The sequence below is a fragment of the Pristiophorus japonicus genome, chromosome 3 (genome assembly GCF_044704955.1).
Source record: "Pristiophorus japonicus isolate sPriJap1 chromosome 3, sPriJap1.hap1, whole genome shotgun sequence".
In the NCBI taxonomy this organism is placed as follows: Eukaryota; Metazoa; Chordata; class Chondrichthyes; family Pristiophoridae; genus Pristiophorus; species Pristiophorus japonicus.
This window is the reverse complement of record NC_091979.1, coordinates 24,352,772-24,375,560: the sequence shown is the minus strand read 5'-3', so window position 1 is coordinate 24,375,560 and position 22,789 is coordinate 24,352,772. Positions and strand designations below refer to the sequence as shown.

The 22,789-nt window shown below is 45.0% G+C and overlaps 1 protein-coding gene across 2 annotated transcripts in view; it reads right to left on the bottom strand.

Moving 5' to 3' along the window:
* Nucleotides 1-4,700: 4,700 nt before the first annotated feature.
* LOC139259687 (galectin-8-like) overlaps nt 4,701-22,789 on the bottom strand; it is a 111,708-nt gene continuing 93,619 nt past the window's right edge. The window contains exons 2-5 of one of the 2 annotated variants that reach the window (XM_070875263.1): nt 16,911-16,999; nt 12,882-13,089; nt 10,393-10,524; nt 4,701-4,995 (exon numbers count right to left, since the gene is read on the bottom strand). In XM_070875263.1, the coding sequence (XP_070731364.1) occupies nt 10,405-10,524; nt 12,882-13,089; nt 16,911-16,999 (417 nt within the window). In that variant the 3' untranslated portion in view covers nt 4,701-4,995; nt 10,393-10,404. Of the gene's footprint in view, nt 5,001-10,392; nt 10,525-12,881; nt 13,090-16,910; nt 17,000-22,789 lie in introns of both variants that reach the window. The other variant, XM_070875262.1, reaches the window with a different exon arrangement.

Here is a 22,789-nt window from a genome sequence, read left to right as displayed (position 1 = left end):
GTGTGAGGCCCCCTGGGGAAGAGTGACCATAATATGGTAGAATTCTTCATTAAGATGGAGAGTGACACAGTTAATTCAGAGACAAGGGTCCTGAAAGTAAAGAAAGGAAACTTCGATGGTGAGACATGAATTGGCTAGGACAGACTGGAGAATGATACTAAAAGGGTTGACGGTTGATAAGCAATGGCACATTTAAATATCACATGGATGAACTACAACAATTGTACATCCCTGTGTGGCGTAAGAATAAAAAAGGGAAGGTGGCTCAACCGTGGCTAACAAGGGAAATTAGGGAAAGTGTTAAATCCAAGAGGCATATAAATTGGCCAGAAAAAGCAGCAAACCTGAGGACTGGGAGAAATTTAGAATTCTGCAGAGGAGGACTAAGGGTTTAATAAGGAGGGGGAAAATAGAGTATGAGAGTAAGCTTGCAGGGAACATAAAAACTGACTGCAAAAGCTTCTATAGATATGTGAAGAGAAAAAGATTAGTGAAGACAAATGTAGGCCCCTTGCAGTCAGATTCAGTTGAATTTATAATGGGGAACAAAGAAATGGCAGACCAGTTGAACAAATACTTTGGTTCTGTCTTCACTAAGGAAGACACAAATAACCTCCCAAAAATACTAGGGGACCGAGGATCTAGCGAGAAGGGGGAACTGAGGGAAATCCTTATTAGTCAGGAAATGATGCTAGGGAAATTGAAGGGACTGAAGGCCAATAAATCTCCAGGGCCTGGTAGTCTGCATTCCAGAGTTTTAAGGAAGTGACCCTAGAAATAGTAGATGCATTGGTGATCATTTTCCAACATTCCATGGACTCTAGTTCAGTTCCTATGGATTGGAGGATAGCTAATGTAACCCCACTTTTTAAAAAAGGAGAGAAAACAGGGAATTATAGGCCGGTTTGCCTGACATCGGTGGTGGGGAAAATGCTGGAATCAATTATTACAGATGTAATAGCAGCACATTTGGAAAGCAGTGTCAGGATCGGTCCAAGTCAGCATGGATTTATGAAAGGGAAATCAAGCTTAACAAATCTTCTAGAGTTTTCTGAGGATGTAAATAGTAGAGTGGATAAGGGAGAAGCAATGGATGTGGTGTATTTGGACTTTCAGAAGGTTTTTGACAAGGTCCCACACAAGAGATTAGTGTGCAAAATTAAGGCACATGGTATTGGGAGTAATATATTGATATGGATAGAGAACTGGTTGGCAGACAGGAAGCAAACAGTGGGAATAAATGGATCCTTTTCAGAATGGCAGGCAGTGACTAGTGGGGTACCGCAAGGTTCAGTATAATGTGGATAATTGTGAGGTTATCCACTTTGGTGGCAAAAACAGGAAGGCAGATTCTTATCTGAATGGTGATAGATTAGTAAAAGGGGAGGTGCAACGAGACCTGGGTGTCATGGTACATCAATCCTTGAAAGTGGGCACGCAGGAACAGCAGGCAGTTAAGAAAGCAAATAGCATGTTGTCCTTCTTAGCAAGAGGATTTGAGTATAGGAACAGGGAGGTCTTGCTGCAGTTGTACAGGGCCTTGGTGAAATTACACCTCGAGTATTGTGTGCGGTTTTGGTCCCCTAAGCTGAGGAAGGGTATTCTTGCTATTGAAGGAGTGCAGCGAAGGTTCACCAGACTGATTCCCGGGATGGCAGGACTGACATATGAAGAAAGACTGGATCGACTAGGCTTATATTCACTGGAATTTAGAATGAGAGGGGATCTCATAGAAGCATATAAAATTCTGATGGGATTGGACAGGTTAAATGCAGGAATAATGTTCTCGATGTTGGGGAAGTCCAGAACCAGGGGTTACAGACTAAGGATAAGGTGTAAACCATTTAGGACCGAGATGAGGAGAAACTTCTTCACTCAGAGAATTGTGAGCATGTAGAATTCTCTACCACAGAAAGTTGTTGAGGCCAGTTCATTAGATATATTCAAAAGGGAGTTAGATGTGGCCCTTAAGGCTAAAGGGATCATGGAGAGAAAGCAAGAATGGGGTACTGAAGTTGCATGATCAGCCATGATCATATTGAATGGTGGTGCAGGCTCGAAGGACCGAATGGCCTACTACCACACCTACTTTCTATGTTTCTGTTTGACAGTATTCCACGGGCTCCAGAACTTGCAGCTGCACAAATATAACCTTTGCTTCGGCAATGATAGGTTTACATACTGGGGCAATCACTACACTGTATTGCAACTTGCAACACCCTAACAAAATATCTCATCATGTTATTTGCCGTTTTTAGTATCAATGTGTATTATTTTGCCTCAATATTACATGCCAGGGATCCGAGACACTGTTCTTGTAGATGCCTTTGAAACATCAGGTGGGCAGAACAGTGACAAATGGAATGAAATATGGATAAGTGTGAGGTAATGCATTTGGGGAGGGAATACATATTAAATGGTAGGACACTGAGAAGTATAGAGGAACAAAGGGACCTTGGAATGCAGGTCCACAGATCCTTGAAGGTAGCAGGCCAGGTAGATAAGGTGATGAAGAAGGCATATGGAATGCTTGCCTTTATTAGCCAAGGCATAAAATACAAGAGCAGGGGGGTTATGCTTGAACTGTATAAAACACTAGTTAGACCACAGCTAGAGTACTGCATGCAGTTCTGATCACCGCATTACGAGGAAAGATATGAGTGCACTGGTGAGGGTAGAGGAGATTTATGATAATGTTGCCTGGTCTGGAAGATTTTAGCTATGAGAAAAGATTGAATAGGCTGGGTTTGTTTTCCTTCGAACAGAGTAGTGACCTTATTGAGGTGTTTAAAATTATGAGGGGCCTAGATAGAATGGATAGGAAGGACCTGTTTCCCTTAGCAGAGGGGTCAACAACCAGAGGGCATCGATTTAAAGTAATTGATAAGAGGTTTAGAAGAGATATGAGGGGAAATTTCTTCATCCAGAGGGTAGTGGGGGGGTGGGGGGGGGCTGGAACTCATTGCCTGAAAGGTAGAGGCAGAAACCCTCACATTTAAGGGGTACTTGGATATGCATTTGAAGTGCTGTAACCTGCAGGGCTACGGACCTAGAGCTGGAAAGTGGGATTAGGCTGGATAGTTATTTGTCGGCCGACGTGGACACAATGGGCCGAAATGGCCTCCTTCTGTGCCGTAAACTTCTAGGATTCTATATCACTCTCTTTATAAAGTTCTGCTTTGCCGCACAGCTTGGTATCATCCACAGGCTATGACATGGAGTATAATGTGGGAAAATGTGAGGTTATCCACTTTGGCAGAAATAATAGAAAAGCCAATTATAATTTAAATGGAGAAAAATTGCAAAGTGCTGCAGTACAGAGAGACCTGGGGGTCCTTGTGCTTGAAACACAAAAAGTTAGCATGCAGGTACAGCAAGTAATCAGGAAGACAAATGGAATGTTGGCCTTTATTGAAAGGGGGATAGAGTATAAAAGCAGAGAAGTCCTGCTACAACTATACAGGGTATTGGTGAGGCCACACCTGGAGTACTGCGTACAGTTTTGATCTCCTTATTTAAGGAAGGATATACTTGCATTGGATGCTGTTCAGAGAAGGTTCACCTTTGTTGATTCCGGAGATGCGGTTGACTTATAAGGATAAGTTGAGTAGGTTGGGCCTGTACTCATTGGAGTTTAGAAGAATGAGAGGTGATCTTATTGAAATGTATAAGATTCTGAGAGGCTTAGCAGGGTAGATGCAGAGAGGATGTTTCCCCTCGTGGGGGAATCTGGAAAGAGGGGGCATAGTTTCAGAAGAAGGGGTTGCCCATTTAAAACTGAGATGAGGAGAAATTCCTTCTCTCAGAGGGTTTCAAATCTATGGAATTTTCTACTCCAGAGAGCTGTGGAGGCTGGGTCATTGAATATACTTAAGGCGGAGATAGGCAGATTTTTGAGCGATAAGGAAGTAAAGGGTTATAGGGAGCGGGCAGGGAAGTGGAGCTGAGTCCATGATCAGATCAGCCATGATTATATTGATTGGCGGAGCAGACTCGAGGGGGCAAATGGTCTACTCCTGCTCCTATTTCTTATGTTCTTAAAATAACCTCACTGAAACTATTAATAAACAGATGACAAATGGTAAGAGTCCCAGGGTGGATGCCTGAGGCGTCCATCAGTTATAGCAGCTCAGTCAGGGCTATATAATTGTTAACTACAGTATGCTTCAAATTATCTAGCCAATTCATCGGTTAATTTATGATTCCCTCCTTGATCTTTAGAACTTTCACTTTAGCCATAAGTCTCTTGTGAGAGACTTTTTGAAAGTCAAGATACAGAGGGTCAGTCGCATTACCTCAGTGAATTCCACTGAGCCTATTAGGCATGACCTGCCTTTCATACACCCACTGTGGCTGAGATATATTGCCTCCAATCTTGCCAGCTTTTTTTGTAATAGACTAACATTTCTCTCATTACAGATGCTGACCTCACAAACCTATACTGTCGTTTCTTCTATAATTCACGCCACTGACTAATTAAAACATTCGCCACTTTCCAGTTTTTTTGGTTGTGTTTCTTTCGATAACAAATTTTGTAAAAGGTTCTATCGGAACTCTCCTACTTTTACCCTCTTTCTTCCAGGGTCAGTTCCATTGCTGATTTCTGCTTTCTCTTTGAATTCGCATACATCCCTTACTCTATTTTTAAGTATTTGATTTGAAAGCAATGTGATAAATAAAAACGCAATGAATACAGTCAATTTGTTAAAGAGGATATTATTTTAATAGGCCAGCAGAAAATCACGTAGGCTGAACACTGAAGCTAAAGAGAGGTAGCTCTTCAACAAAACCCAACACCGCTCTGTTTCATTCCTCTATGCTTAAAATGAATCAATATCGGCACTGCAGGAAATGGATCTAAAGACATCACACAAACTAACAAATTTCCAAAACATAAAAAGGATGAAATGCAGAAACTGATAAATTGCTATTTGTTTTTACTCATGACGTATAATTCAACTTTGCTTTAGAAGTTTCATTCTGTTGCTTCGTCAGCTGTTCTAAAAGGATTTGGGAAAAGATATGCACGATGAAATTAATGATAATACAATAAATATACAGGCATAGTTTAAAGACAGGTCAATAAATTAAGTATAAATACAGAGGTTAATGGTAGTGTAATGAATTGGAAATACACACAGAGTTTAACGACTGTAATAAAAAGGGTATAAATGCGTGAGATTAATGGATGTGCAATAAGTTGGAATTGAAAGTATGACATTAATAGTAGTGTAATAATTTAGGGATAACTTGCAGGGTTTAATGACAGTGTGATAATTGGGTATACGTGCTTGAGATTACTGGTAGTGTCATTAAATAGGTAGACATGCAGAATTTAACAATGTAATAAATTGAGCATAAATACAGTATTTAATGTAATAAATTGGGTACAAATACATGAGATTAATGATAATTGGGTATAAATATAGGGGTTAGTGGTATTGTAGTAAATTGGGGAATCGAGGGTGAGATTACTGATAATGTATTAAAATTGATAGACAAGCAGATGTAGTGGAGTATATTCATCATGTATGCATGAGATTAATGGTGGTATAATAAATTGCAGACACAATGCAGTTTAGTGACAGTGTGATAAATTGTGATTATGAGATTAATGGAGTTTTTTTATTTGTTCCAGGATGTGGGCATTGCTGGCAAGGCCGGTATTTATTGCCCAATGCGTTTATTTGCACTAACTGAATTGCAGCCGTTTCTCTGATTGGCTCTCCATTATCACATGGCCTATTGCTGATTGGTCCCCTTGGAGGAAGTTTCTCTGGAATGTGTAAATGGAACCACCCAACCTAACTTTGCACATTGTAACATTGTAGAGTGGATAAGGGAGAACCACTGGAGGTGGTGTATTTGGACTTTCAAAAGGCTTTTGACAAGGTCCCACACAAGAGATTGGTATGCAAAATCAAAGCACATGGTATTGGGGGTAATGTATTGACATGGATAGAGAACTGGTTGGCAGACAGGAAGCAAAGAGTGAGAATAAACGGGTCCTTTTCAGAATAGCAGGCAATGACTAGTGGGGTGAAGCAGGGTTCATTTAGACAAAGTAATTGAAGGTAATATCTCCAAGTTTGCAGATGACACTAAGCTGGGTGGCAGGGTGAGCTGTGAGGATACTAAGAGGCTGCAGGGGGATTTGGACAGGTCAGGTGAATGGCCAAATGTATGGCAGATGCAGTATAATGTGGATAAGTGTGAGGTTATCCACTTTCGTGGCAAAAACAGGAAGGCAGATTATTATCTGAATGGTGACAGATGAGTAAAAGTGGAGGTGCAGAGAGACCTGGGTGTCATGGTACATCAGTCATTGAAGGTAGGCATGCAGGTACAGCAGGCAGTAATGAAAGCAAATGGCATGCTGGCTTTCATAGCAAGGGGATTTGAGTATAGGAGAAGGGAGATCTTACTGCAGTTATACAGGGCCTTGGTGAGACCACACCTTAAGTATTGAGTGCAGTTTTGGTCTCCTAATCTGAGGAAGGACGTGCTTGCTATTGAGGGAGTCAGCGAAGGTTCCCCAGACTGATTCCCGGGATGGCAGGACTGACATATGAGGAAAGATTGGGTCAGTTAGGCTTATACTCACTGGAATTAAGAATGAGAGGGGATCTAATAGAAACTTATAAAATTCTGACAGGACTGGACAGGTTAGATGCAGGTAGAATGTTCCCGATGCTGGGGAAGTCCAGAACCAGGTGTCACAGTCTAAAGATAAGGGGTAAGCCATATAGGACTGTGATGAGGAGAAACTTTGTCACCCAGAGAGTTTTGAACCTGTGGAATTCTCTGCCACAGAAAGTTGTTGAGTCCAGTTTGTTGGACATATTCAAAAGGGAGTTAGATGTGGCCCTTACGGCTAAAGGGATCAGGGGGTATGGAAACAAAGTAGGAATGGGGGACTGAAGTTGCATGATCAGCCATGATCATATTGAATGGCGGTGCAGGCTCAAAGGGCCAAATGGCATACTCCTGCACCTATTTTCTATGTTTCTATGTCATTGGGTATGAAGTATCAGTGTCGTGACTTCTGGATTTCATTCACTCCAACACTGTCAAGTGTGGGTGTAAAGGGGGTTGGAAGAACATGATCCGTTTTACCGGAGTTACCTCTCTACACCCACCCTGCCCCACCTCCAAGCCCGTCTCTCTCTCTCTCTCTCTCTCTCTCTCTCTCTTCCCCCATCCCCCTCACAAACAGGCTCTCTCTCTCCCCCCCGCCGCCCCGAAAAAGAGTCTCTATCCCCTCCCCCAGCAGACTCTCTCCCCACCCCTAAACAGGCTCTCTCCCCACCCCCTGCCAAACAGGCTCTCACTACCCCCACCCCGAACAGGCTCTCTCTCCCTCCGCCCCCAAAAAGGCTCTCTTCTCCCCCCCCCCCGCACCGAAACAGGCCCCCACCCCTCCAAAACCAGGCTCTCACCCCCCACAACCCGCCCAACCAGGCTCTCTCCCAATGCTCCCCCAAACAGGCTCTCTCTCGCCCCTCCAGACAGGCTCTCTCCCAGCGGGGAGCTTGGGGCTCAGCGCGGCCCAGCGGGGAGCTCGATGCTCAGTGTGGCCCAGCGGGGAGCTCGGCGCGGCCCAGCGGGGAGGTCTTGGCTCGGCTCGGCCCAGGGGGGAGCTCGGGGCTCGGCTCGGCCCAGGGGGGAGCTCGGGGCTCGGCGCGGCCCAGCGGGTAGCTCGGGGCTCGGCGCGGCCCAGCGGGTAGCTCGGGGCTCGGCGCGGCCCAGCGGGGAGCTCTGGGCTCGGCGCGGCCCAGCAAGGAGCTCGGGGCTCGGCGCGGCCCAGCGGAGAGCTCACCGTGGCCCAGCAGGGAGCTCGGGGCTCAGCGCGGCCCAGCGGGGAGCTCGGCGAGGCCCAGCGGGGAGCTCGGGGCTCTGCGCGGCCCAGGGGGGAGCTCGGGGCTCGGCGTGGCCCAGCGGGGAGCTCGGGGCTAGGCTGGGAGCTAGGGATGGCCCAGCATGGAGCTCGGAGCTCAGCAGGCGACGTGATGTCCGAGGCCAGTTCTGATGCATGCACAGAAAAAGGTTCGTGTAAATTGCACTGGGATGTGTCAGGAGATATATGCGCAGAAACGCGAGTTGGGACAAATAGTCACTACGTTTATTGCCCATCCCTAATTGCCCTCGTGAACGTGGTGGTGAAAGCCGCCTTCTTGAACCGTTGCAGTCCGTGTGGTGAAGATGCTCCCACTGTGCCATAATTTTCACCCAGCAACGATGAAGGAATGGCGATATATTTCCAGGCCAGGATGGTGTGTGACTTGGAAGGGAATGTCAAGATAGTGGTGTTCCCACGCACCTGTTGGGTGATAGAGATCGCGGCTTTGGCGGTGTAATATAGTGGGTGTAATGCAGGCCCAGGAATTGCTGGATTGAGGGAGGGCTGAAATTGCCAATTGCCCCTTTGCAGGTTCAGGAATTTTTAAACAGGCCTGTGACCCCACTGTCCCCCTGTCCCCCCGCCCCCCCCCCACCACCCCCTGACATATCTGATCTTTGCTGGCAGGACTCGCACCTTGTCCTAGCAGAACTATTTAAATTAACTGAGTCTGGGATTTTTAATGGATCAGCCTCCACCAATTTCAGCATGCATAGATCCGCCCCCTCCCACACTTACACCGCCACACTGGGGACTCAGGACCTGCCAGGCTGTAGAGTTTAATGACAGCGCAATTAATTCAGCATAAATGCAGAGGTTAATTGTAGTGTCATAGATTGGGTATACATGGCATAAGATTAATGGTGGTGGAATAAATTGGATATAAATGCAGTGTTTAACTGCAGCATAATAAATTATAAATGAATTTATTAGAAATGAAGTGTTTCATTGCAGCATAACAAATTGGATATAAATGCAGTGTTTAATTCCAGTATAATATATCATAAAGTAATTAATTATAAATGAAGATTTTAATTGAAGTAAAATAAATTGGATGTAAATGCAGAGGTTAATAAGAGTACAATAAATTGGATGTGTGTGCCGGAATTAATGCTGGTGGAGTAAATTAGTTAAATATGCAAAGTTTGATGGTAGTGTTATATTAGGGAGTTATATTAAAGTTATACACAATATGACAAAAAGATTCCTCTACAAGTACACATAAAATATTCACAAATATAGTTACAAAACACACCAATGGTTTGTATTCGGGTATGTTTTGTGCTTTTGGTTCTAGGACTACTATCTTTTGGGTTTAACACTCATATTATTCCATGTGAAATCCCTGGTGTTTCCAGCTGGGGGCAGCCTTTCACCACTTCTGCATTAATGCTTACACTGCAAACATGGCCAGCAGTACCGTGCCTCTGATCATGCTGGTGTCACATCTCTCAAGTGGCTCAACAGTCACTTAACGTGTGGTATTAGCCCAGTTGTAGAGTGCATACCAGTTCTTTACACATCAACCATGTATTTGTAAAGCTGAGAGGTGATCTTATTAAAACGTGTAAGATTCTAAGGAGGCTCGACAGGGTAGATGCAGAGAGGATGTTTCCCCTCGTGGGGGAAATCTAGAACTAGGGGGCATAGTTGCAGAATTATGGGTCGCCCATTTAAAACGGAGATGAGGAGGAATTTCTTCTCTCAGAGGCTCGTGAATCTTTGGAATTCTCTACCCCAGAGAGCTGTGGAGGTTGGGTCATTGAATATATTTAAGGTGGAGATTGACAGATTTTTGAACTACAGGGTAGTCAAGGGTTATGGGGAGCGGGCAGGGAAGTGGAGTTGAGGCCAAGATCAGATAAGCCACAATGTTATTGAATGGCGGAGCAGGATCGAGGGGCCAAATGGCCTACTCCTGCTCCTATTTCTTATGTTCTTATGTATTGTTTTATGGACAGGCTTTCGTCCAAACAGAGAGAAGGGGGTCATTTTATTGCCGATAGTGCAAAATGGGTGATATTGGATCTGCCACCCATCACACACCCCTCCCAATTTTCATTTCTAAAAATCAGGAAAGTTGTATAACGGACAGCCGGCCCAATATCACCCGTTTTAAAAGTTAAAATGACCCCCCAAGCACCGCTTGGGTTAGTAGGCATCAACACCACCAAGGCCAGCTCGTTGAAATCCTTCTAGGAATCGGTTCTAACCCCTCCCTCAAGGCCAAGATGTGTAACTGCCTATGCACATACCTCTCACTAAGTGCACACTGCTAATGCCAACTGAAATCAGCAATTAAAAGAAAACTGCACCAATAGATTATTTACTGGGAATCTATGGTTTACAGAGAATAATCCAATCATTTCATGGCTTTAATATGCACTCACATCTACAATATACATAAATTAAGCAGCCTGCACTACTTCTGTAAACCACACGTCCCATAACTTTTCCTTCACAACTTTCATGGGATTACACAAGTTGTTTACCTTGTCTCAGCCTCAAAGTTTGAGAACATCAATACTTTCTACTTGTATATCTCCAAAAACTATCACAGTATCAGGCTTCCAGTCTTCTAATCGGTGTGGATAGTCAAGGATGTGTCTACCATTCACAGACACCTAAATAAACAGTTTTTAAAAAGATGCATTAGTTCTCAACAAAAAAAAGCCAGCGGAACATGCTCGAGGGGTTAAATGGCCTACTCCTGTTCCTATGCATGTCTAACGCAGTATACTAAAGTTAGCATTGCAGTAAATAGCAACAATCGATAATAAATTGTAACTGCTGTTATAACTTAGTGAAGGGCACCACATGCTACACCTGCAGTCCTGTCTAGTGTGCCCATCCATATTGTAGGGATTAAAGTCTGATAAATGTAGCTACATTTAAAAAAAATCTTGGGCAGAATTTTTCAGAAACAGCACACACTGCTTCAGAGCTATCAGTTCAGATGATGATCACATGCCTGAAAAATCTGTCTTTACTCTTTACAGATGCTGCCATGCATTTCCAAGACTTTCTGTTTCTATTTCAGATTGCCAGCATTTGCAGCTTTGTCTTTTTATCTCGGAAGAATTATATTAGGGGCAGCCATTAAGCCTATTTAAGCAGTAAATGTGGGCTATCTATCTGCAATTACTGCTGCAGCACTGACGTGCAGTGAATTTTGTCTGCTTTTTACTTTACCACCGTCAATAAGTTAAGTCAAGTAATGGAATATATTTTTATATTCGTTCCTGGGATGTGGGCATCAATAGGAAAGCCAGTATTTATTGCCATTCCCTAATTGCCCTTGAGAAGGTGGTGGTGAGCTGCCTTCTTGAACCCGATTGGTGAAGGTAATCCCACAGTGCTGTTAGGGAGGGATTTCCAGGATTTTGACCCAGCGACGAGAAAGGAATGGTGATATATTACCAAATCAGGATTGTGTGTAACTTGGAGGGGAACCTGGAGGTGCTGGTGTTCCCATGTGCCTGTTGCCCTTGTCCTTGTCCTTCTAGGTGGTAGAGGTCGTGGGTATGGGAGCTGCTGTCAAAGAAGCCTTGGCGAGTTGCTGCAGTGCATCTTGTAGATGGTACACACTGCAGACACGGTGCGTCGGTGGTGGAGGGGGTGAATGTTTAAGAGTGGATGGGATGCCAATCAAGCAGGTAGCTCTGTCCTGGATGGTGTCGAGCTTCTTGAGTGTTGTTGGGGCTGCACTCATCCAGGCAAGTGAAGCGTATTCCATCACACTCCTGACTTGTGCCTTGTAGATGGTGGAAAGGCTTTGGGGAGTCAGGAGATGAGAAATCTATGGCAGAATACCCAGCCTACTGAATACCTGCTCTTGTAGCCACAGTATTTATCTGGCTGGTCCAGTTAAGTTTCTGATCAACGGCGACCCCCAGGATGTTGATGGTGGTGAATTAGGTAATGGTAATGCCGTTGAATGACATGGGGCAGTGTTTAGTGGTTAGACTCTCACTTGTTGGAGATAGTCATTGCCTGGCACTTGTGTGGCGCGAATGTTACTTGCCACTCATCAACCCGAGCCTGAATGTCGTCCAGGTCTTGCTGCTTTCGGGCATGGACTGCTTCATTATCTGAGCAGTTACGATTGGAACTGAACACTGTGCAATCATCAGCGAGCATCCCCACTTCTGATCTTATGATGAAGGGAAGGTCATTGATGAAGCAGCTGAAGATGGTCGGGCCTGGACACTGCCCTGAGGAACTCCTGCAGTGATTTAGCTATACAAATTAGACACCTTAACAAAAGACACTAAACCACTTAACCTTTGATAATAAGTCTGAGCTTATTTAACCCGGTGCTAACAGGGGAAAGTGGATCAATTAACAGAAGAAAATGGATAATTGATGTATCCTTTGCTCGTACTAATTCTTCTTACACAGCTGTTTCATTTAGATCAATATTCAGATTAGAAAGCGATTTCTGGGTGTCCCTTATGAATCAAATCCTTAATACACCCATAAGTGGCAAAAGTTGAAGGTACTGAAACAACTTCACAGTGCAAGAAGAGCCCTTAAAAGGCACATCACCCTGTGTGGGTAAGTATTTGGCCTCTACTTGGCACTTCCACACTGACATGATCAGAGATGTAAGGGATTGCTGGCATAAACCCATATCCTACCGTTCCGAGTGTTGCAGGTTGGTACTCCACCATGCCATCCTGCATATGAACCTACATACATTGACCGGGGCGATTAACTGGCTAATGACGGGAGAGGTGTCAATGTTTGCAGTAAAATACATTTCCACCTATGGCATCCAGTGTCAGCATGAATGGCAAACAAGTCAAACATAAGACAAGCCACTGTTATGAGCGTTGCTGCCTTTGAAGAAATTCATTGTTTAAGGAAATAGGTAAATGACGACAAATTATTATTTCAGACTATTGTCTGTTGTTTTCTTTGATTTTTTTCCACTCATAAAATAAGTCACAGATTATTTGTAAGATTGGTAAAACAGTACCTGGAATGAGTTGTTCCACACCATAAATACCAGCTTAAATGGAGAATCTCTGGCAGCTATCTTTTCGTACTTCTCACCCTGAAATCCCCAGCCATCGGGTCCCCGAGAATTAAAGATTACTTTTTCAAGTTCTTCTTTAAAACGGGGATTAAAATGGAATAAAATGTCTGCATCGGGATGGTCGCCCCTCTGAAAATTAACATCGAATCTAAAGAAAGGATATTCTTGTTAAGAGGTAACAATGTTAACGACTACAAATAACTGGTTAGTAACTGGCAGCTACTGCAGTTAGTAGCATTGCAAATTGATGACCTTGGAAATGGACAACTAAATAACTTCTTGATATCAAATGTATGTGGAATATTCTCTTTATCAGGACTTTTATGACATGTTACTGAGCCTCAAGAGTTCTCATCCGTCCCTCATTAGATCACATATACTCCACTTTCTGTCTGATAAGTGACTGATCCGTTTTATTTAAACCAATACATACAGAAGATTGGTCAGGAATAAAAACAGATAAAAACAGAATAAAAATAGCACAAAATATAAAAACAGATAACAAGAGTTTCTATAGGTATATAAAAAGGAAAAGAGTGGCTAAAATAAATGTTGGTCCCTTAGAGGACGAGACTGGGGAATTAGTAATGGGGAACATGGAGATGGCAGAAACTCTGAACAAATATTTTGTATCAGTCTTTACAGCAGAGGACACTAACAATATCCCAACAGTGGATAGTCAAGGGGCTATGGGGGGGGGGGGGTGCGGGAAGAGGAACTTAACACAATCTGGAGATCACCTGGCTCCGGTTGGGGTGGAGTGTAGAATGTTCTTAGTATAAGGGGTGTTATAGTTGCGGTGAGGCGGATTGGTTGGGCTGGGTGCTCTTTGCCTTTCCGTCATTGTTCATAGGTTTATACGTAACCTTTAGGACTGCTGACCAGGGGCCATTTGGCTCTTTGTCGGCCGGCGCGAACATGATGGGCCAGAATAGCCTCCTTCTGCGCTGTTAATTTCTATGTTTCTGTGTTTCAATCACAATGACTAAGGAGGTGGTACTCAGTAAGATAATGGGACTAAAGGCAGATAAATCTCCTGGACCTGATGGCTTGCATCTTAGAGTCTTAAGAGAAGTAGCGGCAGGGATAGTGGATGCACTGGTTGTAATTTACCAAAATTCCCTGGATTCTGGGGAGGTCCCAGCAGATTGGAAAACTGCAAATGTAACGCCCCTATTTAAGAAAGGAGGCAGACAAAAAGCAGGAAACTATAGACCAGTTAGTTTAACATCTGTGGTTGGGAAAATGTTGGAGTCCATTATTGAAGAGGCAGTAGCAGGACATTTGGAAAAGCAAAATTCAGTCAGGCAGAGTCAGCATGGATTTATGAAGGGGAAGTCATGTTTGACAAATTTGCTGGAATTCTTTGAGGATGTAACAAACAAGGTGGATAAAAGGGAACCAGTGGATGTGGTGTATTTGAACTTCCAGAAGGCATTTGACAAGGTGCCACATAAAAGGTTACTGTACAAGATAAAAGTTCACGGGGTTGGGAGTAATATATTAGCATGGATAGAGGATTGGTTAACGAACAGAAAACAGAGAGTCGGGATAAATAGTTCATTCTCGGGTTGGCAATCAGTAACTAGTGGGGTGCCGTAGGGATCAGTGCTGGGACACCAACTATTTACAATCTATATTAACGACTTGGAAGAAGGGACTGAGTGTAACGTAGCCAAGTTTGCTGACGATACAAAGATGGGAGGAAAAGCAATGTGTGAGGAGGACACAAAAAATCTGCAAAAGGATAAAGACAAGCTAAGTGAGTGGTCAAAAATTTGGCAGATGAAGTATAATGTTGGAAAGTGTGAGGTCATGCACTTTGGCAGAAAAAAAATCAAAGAGCAAGTTATTATTTAAATGGAGAAAAATTGCAAAGTGCTGCAGTACAGCGGGACCTAGGGGTACTTGTGCATGAAACATAAAAGGTACAGCAAGTGATCAGGAAGGCCAATGGAACCTTGGCCTTTATTGCAAAGGGGATAGAGAATAAAAGCAGGGAAGTCTTGCTACAGCTATACAGGGTATTGGTGAGGCCACACCTGGAATACTGCGTGCAGTTTTGGTTTCCATATTTACGAAAGGATGTACTTGCTTTGGAGGCAGTTCAGCGAAGGTTCACTCGGTTGATTCCGGAGATGAGGTGGTTGACCTATGAGGAAAGGTTGAGTAGGTTGGGCCTCTACTCATCGGAATTCAGGTGATCTTATCGAAACGTATAAGATTATGAGAGGGCTGGACAAAGTGGATGCAGAGAGAATGTTTCCACTGGTGGGGGAGGCTAGAACTAGGGGGCATAATCTTAGAATAAGAGACTGCACATTTAAATCAGAGATGAGGAGAAATTTATTTTCTCAGAGGGTTGTAAATCTGTGGAATTCGCTGCCTCCGAGAGCTGTGGAAGCTGGGACATTGAATAAATTTGTGAGAGAGATAGACAGTTTCTTAACCAATAAGGGGTTATGGGGAGAGGGAAGGGAAGTGGATCTGAGTCCATGATCAGATCAGCCAAGCTCGTATAAAATGGCGGAGCAGGCTCGAGGGGCCGTACGGCCTACTCCCCCTGCTCCTATTTCTTAGGTTTTTATGAATAAAACAAAATAATTCATTATTTACTAATGTTTAATAATGCTTGGTCAAAAAGATGGGTTTTGCAACACATGCTCTGCTCAATGAGTGAGCAGAACACTCATTCATTGAGCAGAGTTGATAGTGTGAACTGAAAATTATGGCTTCGGTCTTCCCATTTAGTTAAAGGAAGTTGTGGCTCATCCATGACTTGATATTGGACTGGGAGCCATTAACATTGCCAGCTGACAACGGGGCCAGGAGAGGAAATTGAGTGATCAGGTCTTGGGTAGGGAGGAAGTCAAAGGAGCAGGAGATGGCTCTCATATCAAAGAGGAGCCTGGAGCAGATAAGGAAGAAACTGATAGAGGAATAGGAATGGAATGAATGGGAGGCTGGGGAAGGTCAGGAGCAGGAAGGAAACAGCAGAGGCAACTGCACGGATAGTGTTAACTTTAGAGATTAAAAAACACATGCGCTTTTTGCACTTGGTATTGGAGTGAAGGGTGGACAAGATGGAATAAAAAGTGTTTGAGGAATCTAGATTGTACAGGTTTAATCTCCCTCATCCGGGACTCCCTTATACGGCACCACCCCTCGTCCGCCACTATTCCTGGCCGCTCCGACATGAATAAATTGAAGTCCTTCCTCACTGTCGACGCCCACAATCGCTGGCCTGACCCCGCAATCCCCCCCCTCGATCTCTCTGCCGCACTCCCAGCCGCAAGCCTGCCAGCCCTGATATCCCCTCGCTCAGTACCTGTACCATCCAATTTAGCGTGACCTCCCCTCGTCCGGCAAAATCCCTTATCTGGCACAGGCCAGGTCCCAAGAGTGCAGGATAAGAGAGGTTCAACCTGTACTATCATGAATATATTTATGTTTTGCAGTTTTTACAACTGTGAAACATAAAGCTGAAAATCACAAATTATTAAAATGCTGCGGTTTTGGAATTATTCTTTCCCCTATTTCTATCCCAGTTTTTCAAGACGCTAGCCAATTCCCTTCAGAGTCTACCTCAGGCAAAGTAACATGCATTAATGTGTAGTTTGCACTTCCAACAGTCCTCATTAAATGTATCTGCAAAATAGCAATAAAAATTGTATGTTTATTCTAAAACTAAATACACCATACCTTATTTGTGGTACAATTGAATGTTCCCAATATATCTGGAATGTATCCCAGATACAACCAGGATTTATACAATTCACTCACCCCCAACTGTGCTCATGATTTACAGTATTTAGAACTACATTATCGAAAAAAAATGAAATGTTTCTTTGAAAATTAACAAATACAAAATACCCATCTGCAAATGTTATGAATATATTATTTTATTACTGTTCAAAATGCTACCATTGGATAATAAAAAATGAATATGGGCATATATGGTCATGTTACCTGAGAGGATTATCAGTCAATTTTCCTTTAATAACTACTATTGACTCTTCACGTAATTCTTCATCAAATTTTGCGGTACAAGGAACAATCTGAAATATAAGATGTACAGCATGTAAACAGATAAACATCATCATCATCATCATAGGCAGTCCCTCGTATCAAGGATGACTTGCTTCCACGCCAAAAAAGGATGAGTTCACAGGTGTTTCAATGAAGGACCTAATATTCCAGGTCCTGAACTACAACCTGAAGGGTGGAAGATGCCTGCGTGTGGATTTTTTTAACGTGTGGTGGCCGTTGCACACCAGCCACCACATGAGCTTGACAGAGCTAGGTCACGGTCCAGTGGCAAGGATTAACCAAGACGACTGGAGACCTGCTCTGTTGCACGGACCTAGTGCGCAATAAACAGAATCATGATTAAACACCAAGACCAACCCTAATCTACTTTGGGTGGTCCTCGGACCATACTATTCCCATCAGACAATTAAAATGCTATTTTAAAAAAAGGAGAACGAGGATATTCTAAGGTGACCGTAAAGTAAAAACACTCCTGGCAACAAGCAGTGGTCATAAATTCTTTGACAGGGGAATTGGATAATAACTTAAAAAAGAGGGATCATCAAGGCTGTGACGCGGAAGTAAAAGAATAGAATTAGATAGCTCAAATGGGGAAATAAAACTGGTGCCGACTTGATGGGCCAACTGGCCTGTTTGTAGAATTATATGATTCTATCTGTATTAATTCAAAAGTTCTATGTACCATAACAATACAACTTTTATTTTTATAGCGCCTTTAATGTACTGAACCATCCCAAGACGCTTCACATACTTTCACATACATGAATTAGAATAGTTATGTCTTTCATATTAAAACAAGTGGAGCATTTGAAGATCCATTTAAAGTAAGGATCATCTACCTTGTTCTTTTAAGAAGCACTCTCCAAACACTACTGAAATGGTCTGGCAGCAGACCACATTCTGCTGGGAAAAACACAATCTCCCTCGAAGAGGTTTGGTGATACTATGACCACGGGGGCTTCCCAATAGAATTCTTCCTAGTAGTATACAAGGACCAGACCTAACTTTGAGCTTGAATTCATTTTCAGTCACTGCATCTCCTGGGAAAGACAATATACCAATTACCTGCATTCCTGTGAAGGGATGGTTAATTGGCAGTGTAGAGGATGTTCCTTCGAATACCTAGTTAGGTCATCTTTCTTTCTCCTAAATTTGTATTCTCTCTCATCATCATCATCATCATAGGCCGTCCCTTGAAACGAGGATGACTTGCTTCCACGCCAAAAAAAAGGATGAGTTCACAGGTGTTTCGAATGAAGAACTCGAACAACATCCTGAAGGGTGGAAGATGCCTGTGCGTGGATTTTTTTTAACATGTGGTGGCCGTTGCACACCAGCCACCACACGGGCTTGACAGAGCTAGGTCTTGGTCCAGTGACAAGGATTAACTAAGACGACTGGAGCCTTGCTCTGCTGCATGGACCTAGTGCGCACACATATCGCAGTGTGGGCTGGCCCTTGCTTCTGCTCCTGGGCCCCTGGCCCCGAACTCACGCCTCCTCTGGGCCCCGATCACATCCTTCCACAATCTCTCACAGCTCCTTCGCCCCGATCTCGCCGCTCCTGCTGCATCTGCTCACGTTCCAATCACTGACCCGGACCCCGTTGACGTCACTCTTCGCTGCTGTTGCCCTCCTGCACCAGCTCGCGCTCTACCCCGTAGTGGTATACCTTCTCTGTGCATTGTTAGAGACTGACTAAAGTAGTACCTCAAGGCAAGAAAGCTAAAAGTTTTAGCAAGGGAATAGAGACTCCAGCTGCCAAGGCAGGCCTGCCAAATGCAATACCATCCATGGCTGGGAAACAAAAAGGGAGCCCTGAAGGGATCCGCATGGCAAAATGCTTTTTTTAACTCCGTTTTATGAGCAGGTGGATAAAAGGAAGAGATTATGATTTTTTTTGGCCTACATGAAATTGGGAAATTCCCTTTTGTAGGAAACCCGGGTATGTCCAAAGCAGTGCATTAGAAAATGGGTCAGTATTTGTCATCCGAGACCTAAGTTCAACTCAAGTGTCAAGTGGATATTGGATCACAGCAACAAAAGAAATGACAATGATTCAGCATTAATTGCCAATTTCAGTCAGAGGTTATATGATGACTGATGTGGGAACTGAAGAAATGTTGCACATCTCTTAATGGCCCCAAGTTTCGCCATGATTTTCTCCTGATTTTTAGGAGCAACTGGTGTAGAACGGAGTATCTTAGAAATCGGAATTCTCACCATTTAGTTTGCTCCAGTTCTAGTCAGTTGGAACAGTTTCACTTTGGAACAGAAATTTTTTTTCAAAAGGGGGCGTGTCCAGCCACTTACGCCTGTTTTCAAAGTTTCGTCAGTGAAAACTTACTCCAAACTAACTTAGCATGGAGTAAGTTAAGATTTTTGTACGCTCGAAAAAACCTTGTCTACACTTTAGAAAATCAGGCGTAGGTGACAAATCAGGCGTAGGGAATGGGGGGGGGGGGTTTAAAGGGACGTTTACAAACATTAAACACTTCAGTTATACAAATAAAGAGCCATCATCAATAATGATAAAAACATCAATAAATCAACCAATAAATCAATCAAAAAAAATTAATAAGAAATAAAAAAAATTTTAAATCAATAAATAAAATATTTTCTACTTACCGACTGCAGCACCGGGAGCCCTCCAACAGCGTGCTGGGATCCCCCCCCCCCCCTCCCAAGTGTGTCTCTGTCAGTGTCTCTATCTCTCTGTCTGTCTGTGTGTGTCTCTCATTCTCTGTCTGTCAGTGCCTGTGTTTCTGACAGCGAGGGGAGGGGGAGGAGGGGGGTAGAGGGAGAGAGAGGGGAGCAGAGGGAGGGATGGGAAAGAAGGGGGAGAAGGGGGGGGGAGAAGGGGGGGGAGAGAAGGGGGGGAGAAGGGGAGGGGGGAGAAGGGGAGGAGAAGGGGGAAGGGGGAGGAGAAGGGGGGAGGGGGGAGGAGGAGAAGGGGAAAAGGGGGAGGGAGGGGAGGAGAAGGGGAAGAGGAGGAGGAGAAGGGGGAGGAGGAAAAGGGGGGGAGGAGGAAAAGGGGGGGAGGTGGAAAAGGGGGGGAGGTGGAAAAGGGGGGGAAGGAGAAGGGGCAAAAGGAGAGGGGGGAAAGGAGAGTGGGGGAAAGGAGAGGGGGGGAAAGGAGAGGGGAGCGAAAGGAGAGGGGAGGGAAGGAAATGAGGTGGGAAAGGAGAGGGGGAAAGGAGATGGGGGGAAAAGGAGATGGGGGGAAAGGAGATGGGGGGGAAAGGAGATGGGAGGGGGGGGAAAGGAGATGGGAGGAGGGGGAAAGGAGATGGGAGGAGGGGGAAAGGAGATGGGGGAGGGGGAAAGGAGATGGGGGAGGGGGAAAGGAGATGGGGGAGGGGGAAAGGAGATGGGGGAGGGGGAAAGGAGATGGGGGGGGGGGGGGGAAAGGAGAAGGGGGAGGGAGGCTGAACGGTCCGGGCCCAGCTGGGCCCGAGACTTTGGGCAGGGCCCAAGACTTCGAGCAGGGCCTGTCCCCAGCAGCAGATTTACAGGTAGGTGGCGTTGGGTCGGGTCGGGATCGCGGGTCGGGTCGGGGAGGGGTGGTGGGAGGTCGGTCAGTTCGGTTCGGGTCGGGGGGAGAGAGGGAGAGGGAGGTCAGGTCGGGGGGAGGGAGGTCAGGCCGGGTTCAGTCGCGGGGGCGGGGGGGGGGGGGGGGCGGGCGGGAGTTGGGAGTTGGGCGGTGTCGGTGTCGGGTCCGGTCCGGAGGCGGGGGGGCGGGAAGCGCAAGTCGAGTCGGATCGGAAGCAGGAGCTGGCCGTGGGAGGAACCTTATTCACGCAGCCCCAGTGAGGCCATTCGGCCAGGGCTAGGGGCTGCGTGCTCAGCCCCTCCCACACAGTTTTGGGCGCCTGGAGCTACTGCACATGCGCGCCCACTGTAGCGCGCATGTGCAGAGGTCCCGGCACTGTTTTCAGCGCAGGGATCTGGCTCCGCCCCCTACAGCTCGTGCTGCGCTGCGCCGAGCTGCAAAAGACCTGCAGGGAGCTGGTGAATCTGGAAGTTTTTTTGGGGCGCACTTTGTGGCGCGAAAAACGGGCGTCCAGGTAGGGACTGCGCCGTTCTAGGCGCGGCTCGAAACTTGGGCCCAATGAGTGTAAGGGATAAATTGTAAGGTTGCAAATAGGGGGTTAGAATTATGCTGAAGGTAGTGAACTTATACATTGCCGATGTATGTAACACTTGCTTATAGAGGTATAGCACACATACGCATTAAACTATAACTTAACCTTAGTAACACTTAAACAGCCGAAGTCAGCAGTTTTGTTTAAAAGTCCCTGAGGAAGAGATAAAGAAGCCAGTACAGCCACACTAGGCTTCGGATAGACTGGGGTAGAGGGCAAAATGGAACAAAACAATGATGAGAGATGGACAGTTGCATGTACCACTCAGAGCCCATCGGATAACAGACGACAAATCAATGTAACTTCGCTGATAACAATAGACCTATGAATGATTTTGTAGGATGATAGCTCCTCTCCAAAACCTGTATAAATTATGCTTGAAAACTCTTGTATTTTGGAGGTTCCACAACTGAACCGTCCCTTGCAATTGCTCGTAATAAAAGCCGGTTGAACCTTGGATTTCGTGTATTCACTTCCGTGGTCATTATACAACAGGAGAAGGGCGAGGTGTCGATTAACTATATCAGTTAGTCCACCCTGAAGGAGAGAAGCCTCCTTTTTACCCCAACAATGAGCACAAACTTTTAAAAGAATGTCTGATTCATGACTGAATCTTGCTCACCCTACTTGCAGCAATCAGAGTTAAAATATGCCCACGGATCAGGCAAGGAATCCAGTTTTTGCCACTGAAGTTTTCAATTTTGATGGCTCAAGTTTCAGCTCCTCAAGTCAGTGCGATCAAAGCACTTTTTGATCAGCCTTGTTTAATTTGGCATTCTAATCAAGTTGTTCTTGGGGCTCACCTGGTTTTCCTCGAAAAAAGTAGTTTCTCATTTCCATTTCGGTTAAGGAACCTGCATAGAAATTACAACTAGGGAACAGAATGCATCTACGCAACTAGACTATTTATCGTCCACAGGAGCAGTACTCCTAATCACACATACCCATTCTGTTCTCATATACCTTTATCCTTCTTTAGTTCAACCATTTATCTAACCTACTCTTAAATGTTGTCATGGTCTTTGCTTTCCACAACCTCCTTTTTATCCACTTCTTCACAAACTGTAGTATAAACTGTGGATACTTCCAGAGCTCTGTCTTACTCCAGATATTACAAATGTTTGTCTTATATGTTTCAAAGATAGCAGAATGTATTTTCCATTGCCTCAATGTCAGGAACCCCATGGCTCAATGAAAGGTCCCACTGTCGCGGGAGAGAGAGAGTGGAGAGCACCAGTTCCCACTGTCACAGGACGGGAGAGTGGAGAGCATCAATTCAAACTGTCAGACGACGGGAGAGTGGAGAGTACCAGTTCGAAGTGTCACAGGAGAGAGAGTGGAGAGCACCAGTTCCCACTGTCACAGGACAGAGAGTGGAGAGCACCAGTTCCCACTGTCACAGGAGAGTGAGTGGAGAGCACCAGTTCAATCTGTCACAGGACAGAGAGTGGAGAGCACCAGTTCCCACTGTCACAGGACAGAGATTGGAGAGCACCAGTTCCCACTGACACAGGACAGAGAGTGGAGAGCACCAGTTCCCACTGTCACAGCACAGAGAGTGGAGAGCACCAGTTCCCACTGTCACAGGACGGGAGAGTGGAGAGCACCAGTTCAAACTGTCACAGGAGAGAGAGTGGAGAGCACCAGTTCCCAC